At 37.5% G+C, this 13,489-nt stretch overlaps 1 protein-coding gene and 1 long non-coding RNA gene across 2 annotated transcripts; both read right to left on the reverse strand.

Annotated features, from left to right (window-relative positions):
* Nucleotides 1–1,084: 1,084 nt before the first annotated feature.
* On the reverse strand, nucleotides 1,085–3,000 carry LOC113748752 (aldehyde oxidase GLOX1). The gene has a single exon (XM_027292297.1). It carries the CDS (start codon nucleotides 2,901–2,903, stop codon nucleotides 1,224–1,226), a length of 1,680 nt encoding a protein of 559 aa, XP_027148098.1. The 5' UTR covers nucleotides 2,904–3,000; the 3' UTR covers nucleotides 1,085–1,223.
* Nucleotides 3,001–6,347: 3,347 nt separating this feature from the next.
* On the reverse strand, nucleotides 6,348–11,683 carry LOC113748753. Its single transcript, XR_003464462.1, has 6 exons — nucleotides 11,118–11,683; nucleotides 10,871–10,993; nucleotides 9,869–9,975; nucleotides 8,218–9,104; nucleotides 7,637–7,705; nucleotides 6,348–6,905 (listed from the first exon to the last, which is right to left on the reverse strand). It is a non-coding gene; the product is annotated as an uncharacterized LOC113748753 (long non-coding RNA).
* Nucleotides 11,684–13,489: the final 1,806 nt, after the last annotated feature.

The raw sequence follows: 13,489 nt of genomic DNA on the forward strand, positions 1-13,489 counted from the left end.
TTTATTACCAAAAAAAAAAAAAAGAACACCAACTTTTTGGACATCTGCTAAATACTGGACACCAACTATTAAGAATCAAAGTTGTTTTTGTTAACAAATGTCAAAGAATTGCATGTTAACTTTTTTCTTTCAGAGTAAAAGTTCCCTCCATTCAATAGCTGTGATTCATTATGATATAAGAACGTATTCTGCGGTCTTCATGAGGATCACCACCTATGTGATTGTGGGCTTGAAAAGTATGCCAAAATTAACTGGTTTTTCGAAGCTTTTCTCCGGAGGGCAGAGACTTGATGGCGATTATTGATTGAGGTGGTCACCAATCACCGTGACATAGTTGAACTGGTCATCTCCAAGCAACTTGCTGACAGTGTGCGCCAGACAAAATTAAGGGACATGTGGAGGACTTCTTGTAATTAAGAACGAGGAAAGAACTGATCATATATATGGAGGTGGTAGTAGTCCTCCGATCTTTGCTTTCTATCTCGTTCTCAAGTTTGCATGGAAAGAAAATGACCTATTCTTCAACACTAAGACATTAATATTGTCCCTTCGAAAGAGTTCTAGTATAGACAAATGACAAATTACTACTAAATGACGAAATGACGAAAGAGTTCTAAGCTGTCTCGTGACACTAAAGGAACAGACGACATTGTTCTTTCTCAATTCTTTATCCTTGGAAGTCATTATACGTATCTAAAAATGTTCTCCAACCAAATCGTTCATGAACCATAACAAATTACTACTAGTATTTTCTATATCATCTTGAATAGAATGAATGAGGTCTTCAGGTATGCCTTAATCCCACCCATGTTTTATTATCTTGTCGGGAAGTTTGGCACAAGTAGAGCATTTCGTACTCTGAACCATTGGGACATGATGTTTATGAAGGAGAAATAGCAATATAATAAAAAGTGGGACAGAGAATGGCACAGAGTGTGGGACAGAAGATCCGTTGCGCAAGGAAACTGAAAACTAATTCAATGATAAAGGATTCACTGCTTTGTTAAAATCAAATGTACTACTACTCCCATGCAACCGAGGAATAATTACTATTGTCGTAAATACGTATTAAAACAGATGCACAACAAATTCAATGTACGTACGTATTACGTATTACATATGGTGTGAGTCCTATGAGTTGGAAGCCTTATTCCCTATGTATAATCCCTGTGCAAATGAATTATATGAGAGGATATTATTTTTTACTGTCTATAATTAAATATTTACTGGAGATGGACCCAAATGCCTTGGCTCGGAATATCTTGGTGCACCACAAAGAGAAGATAGAACCCGGATGGTGCAAGGCTGCTGGTGCTAGGTGTCAAAACAGCCGCCGTTTGATAAGTTGAATTCCCAGCGATTTTCACATTGTCACCACCAAGCACCAAAAGCCTCTGATTCATAGAGAACGAATGTGTGTTAAAAGAGGGTGCAGCCATTGTCACCGTGACCAAATTCCCCTTTAGCTGCCCTGAAACGGAGAACCGGATCACCAACTGTTGCCCATACCCGATTTGAGATTGCGACGCGGGTGAGATGATCCGTGGGCGCAAGTCGGCAACTCCGGGATCCAGATACGAGGGTGAAAAGGCTTCTAAGCTTAATTCAGTAGGGTAAAGTACTCCGGTAAAATTGTACAACATGTGCGGGTTGCTACCACCAACGAGTACCCGACCATCACGAAGCAAAATTGCGGTAGAGTGATACATCCTCGGAATGGTGGACGGATTTTGTACCTCGAATCTTGACCCAATTGTCTTGTTGGGTCGATAAATAACCGGGCTGAGAACCGGGTTACGACCGTATTCCCAACCAGCAGTCCCAGCTGATGCCCCATTAATCATCACAACGTGGCCATTTGGTAGTAACAACATATCACCCATGACCCTAGCCAACGGCATGGTCTCCATCACCCATTGTGGGTTTGGATCGTTTATGCTAATCCTACCGCAAGTATTCAATGCACCCATGAAGTTACCCTTTTGTGCGCTAGCGTACGCACCCTTCGGCGCGCCGCCGCACACCAAAACTTCAGCTTGAATGGCCGGCCCCTGAAGGTTCCTCAGCGGTAGAAGAACAGCAGAACCCGTACTGGGATAGCACCTAGGATTACCATCAGGCAGCTGTGGGTAGTTTTTCACCACGATATTTTTCTTATAGTTCAGCAAAATAGCTCGATTGTTCGCGAAAATGAACAAATTTCCATCCACATTTAGGAAGACAAATGGATACAGGTTGTTCTCTACCACAGGATCATTGGTCTGGACGAGAAACCGCAGATTAAAGACTTGGTTAGTTGCCGCTGTCTTGGGATAAAACTCATAGTTGAACTGGCGGCGGCCACCGATGATGATCTGGCTGGAGTCGGGTAAAATATGATTTGTAGCATACCATCTCCTTTGTATTAGCCCGTTATTAATTTCTTGCCAGTCACAGTTGCTACCAGAACTGCATGGCTTGTAAAGTCGAACCACGTGGTCCCCATCATTGAAGCCGCCGGTCTGGACGAAAGTGCCGTCGGGCATGAGGGAGCCGGAGGAGCACCAGACATCAGTGAGGACTGTGAGGGGGCGAAAGGAGTTTGTAGCGACGTCGTATTCAACAGAATGCGCAGTGCAGTCAACTTTCAGGACTTGCTCTTGGGGGTCATACCTGCATTTGCCACTGGCCAGCGAAATATTGGAGGGGCCAAAATCTGTCCTGTCATAAATGACCACTTTGTCATTGTTGAGGAGTTGCATGTGCATGGATGTGATACCAATGCTTGATTGGAGTAGAGCCCACTGGCCTCCGGTGGTGGCGGCCTCCGCAAGTTTCCGGTGACATGGGTGCAGAAGTAGCACTAGTAGTAGAACCAGGCGGTGGCAGGGGGGAGAGGAACGTATCAGTTGAGTTCGAGTCATGAGAGTTTGTTCCTATGGAAGTTTTTTGGACACTTTCGAGGGTTGAGAGAAGTAGCGTGATGTTCTTTTGGCTGGATAAGTCGTATAGTGGGGTGAATGCATGCCAGCGCTATAAATACATAATTCAATAGTAAATTGGAATTCTTCAAATTTTTATATGCTGCAGGAGTGTATTTACTACTTACTAGGGCAAGAGAAGTACTGCTGCTTGTTTATCTATGTCGAGAATAATAGTAGAATTCTTGGCTTTGTGCATTGTAAAGTTGGGTGGTGAGAAATGAAGTTATGGCATCCAAGCAGGCAAGCAAGCAAACGCGTACAAGAGAATTTATGGGGACGGGGCACTGATTATTAGTCTTTTTCCACATGATTTTTAAGTATCCTAACTAAGGTAATAATGTACGTACATTATGGAAAATGGTGCCATTTATTATGTCAATTAAGAATTACAGGAAATGGTACATTGGTTAACAAAAATAGTGAATGTATTAGTGATTAATGCCTAGCAGATTAAGGTGACAAGTTAACTGGATCTATAGTCCCCATTCACAGATTCTAATATCAAAATTAGTTGCACTACTTCTTGCCTTGGTGGAAACTAGAAATGCTGAATAGTTTTCATGCATGTAAAATGCTACCTGCGTTGAGTTGGACGACAAACTCTGTCAAAAGACACCACCTAATTGATTCTTCTGAAAAAAGAACAATAATTTCCCTTTCCTGACTGTTGTTTGTCAAAAAAGAAAGAAGAGAAAACGTCCAATTGAGAGAGAAAAGTTTATTAGAATATCGAATATGTAGGCCTGTCTGTATTGCCGGATAAGTTTTGAAGGGTGATTAATTAGAGAGTTGGTAGCCAGGAGTACCAGTTACTAACTAGATGCCTTTCTGTGGCTACCATTACGCGTAATCACTGTTTCGAGCCATCTACAGCAAAATAGTAAGGGTGCCAGAACATTTATGTTTGAGCCATTTTGTTGAATTTCAGTGTTAAAATAGCCATAAACAAATCTATCCATCTGAGCAATACACTTAAATTTTCAAAGGCAAAAGATGCCTCATAACATAACCTTTGACGCGTAATAGAGAGAAGATCAAGTATCTTTTGAGTTGCCAAACTTCATCAATTCCTGAGTAGTGTTAGTGATCAAACTTGCAATCTTAGATAGCCAAGTGACGTGTTTTGCCGTCCATGTTCCATTATAGCAGCCTCATTATTCATTCATAGTGTTAATTTTCCGCTTTACAAAAACTGAAGCTGACACTTAAATCATAAATAAATGTCAGGTACCCGATGATTGGGCCATTCGGGCAAAGAACCTAATAGGCAGCAATTCAATCCTCGTCTGGTTGTTCGTCGCTTGAAAAGGTTGGTTACGCATCTTTACCGAAGAAGGAATGCTGAACATTATAGGCCATTTGAAAGCGCAGGATTAATCATAATCCATGAGTTTGCTGCCCCTTCTTCCTTTTTTTTCGTAATTTTTTTTTGGCGACATATGAAAGTCTGCTTTCAAATGGTACGTTTTCAGAAATGCTTCTTGCGATAGTCGGTTACGTCTTGGACTTAATGTGGAAAGACGAAAAGGACTCGAGGATAACCATTACCATTTTGTTTGAACTTCGCCTTTCTGCTCAATTGAGATACCAAATCGTCCCCTAACAATTCCCATACGATATAATACTAGTGTCTTGTTGGATGTGAATTTAAGGAGTAAGGAGGAGGGGCGTTGGTTGCACATTTAATGTGGGAATAGAAATATTCAAGCTAGCTAGCATCTCTGCGTCTGAAACCATGTCAGTAGTAAGTATCAGAGTCACATTTGGTCAGCAAGATTTACTGATCATTGAAATTAAGGGGACGAAAAAAAATAAAAAATCAAGAACTTTGTCCTCTTCAGAGATTCAGGATTCATTAAACAAAAAGATTAAGGATATCTGGCCCCAGTAAGAGGTACTCCATATGGTTTTGTTTGTTCTTCTGTTTTTTTTCTTCTTTTCCTACGCGAAAAACAGCGGTGCAAAGATAAAGAGTTGAATATATAAGCTCGCAGCTTTAGGTTGGATGGTTCAATTAAGAATTGTTTGCGCCCAAAAAAAAAAAAAGATGCTTTAAGTAGAAATTTTGCTTTTGCAATGCATCCTTTTACCCTCTCAAATGAAAATGAAAATTTATGATTAATCTTGAAGACTTAGGAGGCAAATTTACCCTCTCCATCTTCTCTTTTTGTGTGTGTGTGTGTTTCTTCAACTATTGAGTTTTTGGTACATATACTAATCCCGTGAACAGAACTATTAGGTTAGAGGTTCTTTTGTTGTTGGTCCCGATGGATTGACCTACAAAACGTGTTCTCCTTGTTTGGAATAGTTATTAATGATTTGCTTAGAATCTTTTTGTTTTCCTTCCTAGGATCAACCATGGCTATGCCGATGTGTTCGGGTCCCCCTTTTTCATTTGTGGTTGGCTCCACAATTTGCTGTGTCCAATTCTACTTCATTCCAGGATACCAACCAAAAACGCCCCTATCAGTAGTGTTTTTTTATGGTTTTTAATTTTTTTGTTAAATACCATCCAAAAAGGTAATGCAAAAACGCTTACCAAGGTTCTTAGAATGAATGGAATTTCTACATTTTGTCAAGTCCTTTTTTTATCTACACTAGGAGGTATAAAACGCGCGATGCGCGTAGGTAACTAAAGACAATATGCCCTGCCAAATATGTCAAATATGCGTTGGTAATAGTGCTTAGCATGCCCCATTGAATGTAAAAAAAAAGTTGAAATTATAAGTTTAATTGCACTAATTGTTGGAAGATAAAAATGGATTGTGCAAAGCATACATTATATTAGAGACTGGAATAATTGTAATTATAGAATGGTTGCAAATTTGATGAATATCGTATAAATAAGGTGCATAGGGAGATTAATTCTTCAAAGTAGAAGATGGTGGTAGATAATAAATTGAGATTTAAATGGAAAATGGGAAATGCCATGTATACACAAAGTTGAATATAATGAAGTACAGTTACAAAAGTCATGGCCTGGTGGATAGAGAGTAGTATTTCGCCATTGCGAAAATCATGATTTGTAACAAAGTGACATTTGTCACTCACAGAATTCTATCCACCTTATCAACTATTTTTATCCCCTCACTTCATTAGTAGCGAGAATGACACACAAGCATTACGCCCCTTCAATGCCTTTTACATTACTACAGTTTTTTGGCCAAGCCCAAGCAATAACGCTCGAAGCAAATATATCTCAGCCCAAACAACAAATTACCCTGTTGGCCAAAATGATTTTACCTCAATATGAAAATATAAATTGAATTGACAAAAGAAGAATCCTTCATTCAAAGGTTGGAAATTGGAACAAGCTTCAGTACAGTATACACTGATTATTTATACAAACATTTGACAGAACAAAGAAAGCAGGCAACAACAAAAGAAGAAAAATTAATAGATAATATCTTTGTCCATTTAATAAATGTATAGATAACAAACTCTTATCAAAACTCTGCAGAGTAGCTCCTAGTAGGCAAAGGCAAAGTACTTTACATGCACAAACTACAATACTCGCAAGATATACATAACATATGTGCCAAAGCATTTGCGATAATGTTCAACTTTCTTATTAGTCAGTTTTTCACAATATCATTCTAGTTACTGAGCCTAGTGAACAATGCTGCATTTTCCAATTAGAAAATAATAGCAAAGTGCAACAGGCCAAGGTTTCGCAACATTGATGTTAGCAAAAGCCATATATACATATGCCAATACAGTCATAGCTGAAGGTGATAATCTAAATCTTTTCAGCTCCATTGATCCGCATCACAGCTAAAGGCTTCCAACAAGTTGTTGAGGCCACATAGTTCTGATAAATATGTTGCAACAAGCTGTTTTATCCAGTTCACAACTGGTATGTTTGTAGTATTTTTTCCTCGTTCGAATAGGATACAACACTTGATAAATTGTGTGATATTAACTCCATCAGAAGCAATAAGCCTGCAATTCATGATCAGAGATTTCTTAACAGCTTTAAATCTATAAAGTGAAATCAAGAGAGTTGCAGTACATTGGAAAGTTTCAAATGAGAAAATAACCAAGTCCTTATTAAAGAAATGATCAAATCAAATTATTTTTCTGATTTCTTAAACGCATTTTTTTCCTAGAGAAAAGAGGGGGGGTTTAACTTTAAGATACATGTAAAGCAATAAATGACATCGAAACTGCAAGATGATAACCAGAGAGATATTTAGAGAATTCACGACTGAGTATCTCAAGATTATTACTTGCGGTGGCCAATCTAGAGAAAAAAATGAGAAAGCCTCTGGTGCATCATAGAGGCTGATAAAGGAATTTAAACCGACAAGATTATCTTTTTGCAATAAGTATATAAATTATACTCTACTAAAAATTAACAAGGAAAACTATAGCTCAATAGCATGTTAAGGTTGCAGAACAAAACCAACTTGTAAACAGACAACCCATGTCCCATTTTCTCTGCCATATAACCAGAGGGATATTTAAAGAAGCATGGAAAATTTTCAAAAATTAATACATTTAGAAATAAGTTCTAGACGGTAAACTGGCACATTAACACACAATGAAGACACAACTCAAGAATATACAATCATCAAACAATGGGAATTACTCAACTAAAATAAGCCTAATCCAATCTTTAACCGTGCTTATAAAAACAGCCAATAGGGAGAAAGAGGGACGAGAGGGCATACTATTTCCAGTTGGGAGGAAATATCTTTCTTGCTTGATCAAATGATACAAAGGAAATTTTGGTGCAACTTCTGCCAGCCAAAAAAAAATCTAATATTATAATAACTTCAACAATAAGAGTAGAAATGCAACATTAAAGATGATGTTGATTTATTTTCATTCTTATTATTACATATATTGTGAGCCTTGAGGATACCTAAGACCTTGCTGTGAGTGACAATTTTAAATCGCACCACATCTAATAATATTTATTCTGACATGCTGTCATTGCCTTCTTTGCCAAGCAGACGCAATTTTCAACCTATCCAATATACACTTAATAAAACAATCAAAAGAAAAGAACAATATGAAATGTATACATGCACATCAAGAAAAGTAGCAAAATAATGAAACTCAACTACCATCTTGGTAGGAGATCTTGAGCCAGCTCAAGGGAGTTCTCTTGTAAGGGAGATTTGATGTAGAAATGCTCTTACAAGATGGTACATGTAATTAAATAAAGTCTTTGCATTACAAATGAATTAAAATGAGCATGAATGATTGCATTGTTTGTTTGCTTGCGAAAGATAGAGAGAAAACAGACCTGCAACGGTGCATGTGAAAGGGCACAAACCTTGTCAGGCCTTAATCCTTAATCCTAGCCAAGGAACAGAAACAGAAATATAAGGTGAACAAATTGAAGAATCAGGATTTGAAATTCTACTAACCCAACATACAGAAAGTAAATATTCCTTGCTATCCTTCCTCTATTATTGTGAATTTAGATAATTAGAAAAATCCATCTTATTCCATTGTACCTGGCAATAAATTCAGAAAATGACACGAAATAAGCCAAGATGAGCGTGAAAAAGAGCAAAAAATCAAGCAAAGGAAAACTAAAGGTGCCAGAAACAAGGAATTAAAAAAAATAAAATGTAAAGGAAGAAGAATCGTGGGATTACAGATTGTAGAACATTATGGTAAATACGACAAACAATTGATGGTGCCACTGGAGCTTTCATCATAGGCTTTTTTGTACTGTGGCTGCATTTGAGGAAAAAAATACTAAATATCCATTAAAACATAAGAGTAAAGAAAAAAGAGAAGGGGGAAAAGTCATAGAGTCGCCAATTTGGCACATGACAATCTATGGTGGTGGAGGAGGAGCTTTGCTTCATTTACAGATTTGGAAGCTTCCAATGACTTTTGGAAAACAAATAGTTCAGCTCTCTTAGTAATCAAGTGATTGATCAGAAAAAAAAGGAAAGAAAAGAGGAAAAGAATAAAAAGGGAGAAAAAAAATATCAAAGAAAGAATCAAGGAAACTTTAGCTTTGCAATTGATCAAAGAAGGAGAGAGAGGGGATTGACAACTTCTTTTTAGAGGAGAGGGTACAAGTGGCCTGGAGTTGCAGCGTGGAGGGATATGAGAGAGAGCCAGGCTTTCTTCGTCAATTACCAGTTCCTCCACCTATGCACGAATTGCTAATATCTGGACAAACATCATAACAGCTACGTATCAATGTAAAACAATCATAAGGTTATATTAGCATAAATAAGTTTGTAAAAGAATATCATATTAGAAACTGTATCATCTCAGCTGGATCATACATTTCAGTTCGTATAATCACTAATCTGTCAATTAAGTTGATGGGTATGCCACGAGGACGTCATATATATTCCTTTACACACCAAAAAACAAAAAAAGATTTCAATTTAGCTAAAAATAGGATTTCCAGCAATTTTCTGCAATCAGACTATAAAGATTAAGATGCGGGCAACTATTGGTGAAAAATACACTCTTCTACTGGCGAAAGACTGTAGGAAGACTACTGCAACATTATTCGGCAAAGGGATGCCTATGCGTATGTCACCTATTGATGAAATTGAGAAATAGATAATGTACAACAGAATCCAAAGTTTCATCCCCTTCCCCCTTTCTCCTCGGGCAGAAAAAAGAAAGCTGTCTTAAGCATTAATCAATCATTGATTAATTACAAATTAACTTCAACATATACATGTGGAAGGTAACACCAGTATGTGACCTACACATTCAGAGAGCATCTACAATAATTTTAAATAATTCAGAGGATGAACTAAGATTGAGAATAAATGTTAAGAGCACCTATGCAAAATTAAGTGATTCAAGTCTACGCTCTTGATGTTCCACTGAGATTATAGCAACCAATAATTAAAGAAATGAAAGGATGAAAATCAAGATATAATTCAAAGAACTACACCAGCGTTGCTTTATACCTGACATTACATATTCCTCTATTTGCGGGAAAAATCACTATTGGTGATAGAAAACTTTCTAGAGCACGGTTCAAGTATGAAAAGCATTCCATATCCAACATATCAACCTGCAAATAAGATGCTTCAAATACTTAGAACATACCAAAATAACACCCAAACTCATTCATAATAATGTGTATATATATATATAGATGAACCTCATCAATAAACAAGACTCCTTGAACAAGCTCTGCAACACCATCATCAATATAACGGTTCACAACTTGCGATTGACATCTTTTGTAAGATGAAACAACATACAACACAAAATACCAAATCCAAGCATCGACTTTTTGTAGTGATAAAAGTTATCACCTTTCTCCTGAACATTAAGTTAACATTTTACATTTTATAGTCCAGAACAGTTACTTCGTACAACATAAGCATGCTTCTACTAAGTGGTAATGGTTTCAATCTTCTGTACATCTATATTTGCTCTTTCATTTATTAATTTCTTGGCTGTAGGTACTTTTAACATATATATTCGCCATCAGGGTCAGCAAAAGTCTGCAACATTGTTTTGAAACACCACCAGTTTTTCAAAAAAATCCCCTAAAAAATGCAAAAAAATTCAACCAGCCAAGGGGGACTGGTTTCTCTGGATTATTTGGTCCTTCTACGAGTGCAATACTGTTGAAAATTTTGAGCAAAATCTATCGTGTTTATCGAAGAATAAAATATCATAGCTATATATATATATATATATATATATAGAAATTCCAAATTCAGTCAGTACTGCACTCGTAGAAGGACCAAATAATCCAGAGAAACCAGTCCTCCAGTATTTCGTACACATAATTATTACAATTTGCATAAAAAATTTAACAAAGAGTGAAAATAAATCTCAATATACAGGGAGGAGCTATGTAAGTTTACAAACGACTATAAACAAGAATACGAGCTAAATCTTCAAAAAAAAATGACATCAAAGTTCACAAATTAGTGTACTCAAATAAATATTACCAGAACAATTCATTCCGAGGAAGAAAGCATATATACTTTGTGGCAAGCTGTTTCCTTGGAGCCTTTCCTCCGGTGGACTTGCCAGCTGTTTGCTTCGTACGAGCCATTTTGATTGAGAAGAAACTGCAAAAGGTCTCAAAAATTAAATAAGAGAAAGCCAAATAAGATGAAATTAAACTGCTAAGTTCAAAAAATCAGAAAATAAGGAAGTAAACGGAATGCCCTAGGGTTTCGATGTTTTTCAAACCTGAATGAACTCTGACCGACTATTTGATTTCTTCGATTTGCTCTTAATCTGGCCGCTAAAGAAGCTCTTATAGACAGCTGAATTAGAATTTGAACGGGTTAATTGGACATAGACCCCTGAGCTTGGCGCATATAGCCAATAGATCCCTATAATTGAAATGGGTGGCATTGAATCAAGTAATGAGATTCCAAGTTGATCTACTAATCTACACTTGTGTGGATCTTCAATCGTCTAGACGTTGTTTAGAAGCTTGAAGAGATCCCGAAGAGAAAAGTTTAGCTCAATTAGTTTAGCTCATAGTAATCTGGCGATTCGACAGGGAAAAAGGAAAGAAAAGAGGAGAAAAGACTGAGAAAGGCTAAAGATTGAAATCACAGAATAAGAAAGTAAAGGAGGAGAAGACAGAAATTTTGAGAGGAAGGAGGAAGGTACGAAACAAGGAGCGGCGGAGAGAACTGGAGAGTCTTGATTCTTTACCCTAGGTTTTGGATGGGGAGAAACGCGTGTCCAACTCCTTAAATCTATTTTTATTTTGACATCGATCACCTGATGGAACGATGTCGTCTTTAAAAATCACGAGCAACTCACGAGGGCCAACGAAAACGAAGAAGGGCAGACGAAAAAAAGAGCCTCAGACCAAAACCACCCACTCGCTCTTATTCTATATATGTTGAAAAATTTGAAGAGCCACAGCCCTCCGTCTCTCTACCTGAAAGAGTGGGTAGGGGAATGGAGAGAATGAGCAAAAGGAATGGAGTTGGCTGCCAAATATTCCTCCCTCACCTTGCTAGAAAAAAGAAAAGGGCCAAACTGCTAGCGTTAGCTTCCATCCATCTTTCGGTGCCTGCAAATGACAAACTGGAAAAGGAGAAAATCTTGACGCTTGCCAAACTGTTATGATTCACAGAGCACTAGAAAAAGAAAAGAAAAGGCCAAACAAATAATAATAAAAAAAAAGGAAAGCACGTATCTCTGCTTCACATTTCCTATTGCAAATTGATTCGATTTAAATTTTTATTTCTAGAGGAATTTTTGTCAGTAAAATGACAAAATCATACTACTGTTTTCCATGTCTAAATTGAATTTGAATTTGTATATGTGTTCTTGTAGGGGCATGTTTCCTTCACTAAGTCAAAATCCTCTAGACCACCGACGAGCTTGAAAAATACTTTACTCTTTTTTTTTTTTAAAGGAAGCTTGGAAAATACTTACTACTAGTCTAGTAGTAGACGTAGTATGGATACAAACGGATTTGGGGCAGGGACGGTCATCAGTATGACCGTCCCTGCACGGTTAAGGGCCAATATTTGCCCTCAAAATTTTGTGCGGCTGAGATTACACCATGTAACTCGATTTCCGCGTCAAGTGTGGGGCCCACCACTATCTGTTGTGAAAATACATCCTGTGAAAAAGAAGTTACACGATGTACAAAGAAAGTTACGCGCAGTTGATAATGACTAAAATTGCTCTGGACGGTTGCACCTGCAACCGTCCGTGCCCCGAGTCCGGATACAAACATATGGGGATATGATAACACAGAAGCATGTTTTATTTGCTTCAATCATTTTTCGTTTTTGTACATTAGAATCGAAGGGACCAGCCAGAGTTAATTGGCGTGGACGGACAAGTAAAGACTGTGTTCTTTTGGGTCTTCGGATGGGCTGTGGGCCACTGGTGTTGGGCGTCGAGTTGGAATTTGAATTGGCCCAGTTGTTCTCGTATTATGCTACAATTTAAAACTCTTTTTTTTTTTTTTTGAGAGGGTACTACCATTAAAAACTTCGAACCGTTAATATATATAGTTGTACAACTTCTAAACCAACAGGACTGGGGACAGAGAGGAAATTAAAATTCATGAATTCATAAATCCGGACCAGCATTAAATTTTTATTTAAGAAAGAAGTAAGTATCTCTTTTCTTTGGGTCCATTACCCAGGCTAGCTACCAGGCACAACTTGCTACACCATCAGTTTGGTACCACTTTTGTCAAATCAGCTATTTGGAGTCATGTTTCAATTTTTCTAATAAAGAATTGCTTCTTTTTTTTTAAAACAAAGTTATGCATTTACTGGACAAGAAAGCACAGTTATGATGGCAAGACATTTTACCTGTAGATTATGGTTCGAATCATCCAGAGAGTAGATTATAGGTTCGAATAATCCAGAAAGTAGATAAAGAACTGCCTTGCATTCACAAAATTGAAGCCAATCTGGGCTGGGTCTTAGAACTAGAATTTATTTTTTTGTATCCTAACTTTTCAATCAGACTAATCTCCTAAAATTGTGTAGTATCTTACTCTAAGAATACATAGCGAGGTAGCACACAAATATCGATTACGGGACTTGCTAGAAATCGTCAAATTACGGAACCAG

This window comes from Coffea eugenioides, chromosome 10, assembly GCF_003713205.1.
Source record: "Coffea eugenioides isolate CCC68of chromosome 10, Ceug_1.0, whole genome shotgun sequence".
In the NCBI taxonomy this organism is placed as follows: Eukaryota; Viridiplantae; Streptophyta; class Magnoliopsida; order Gentianales; family Rubiaceae; genus Coffea; species Coffea eugenioides.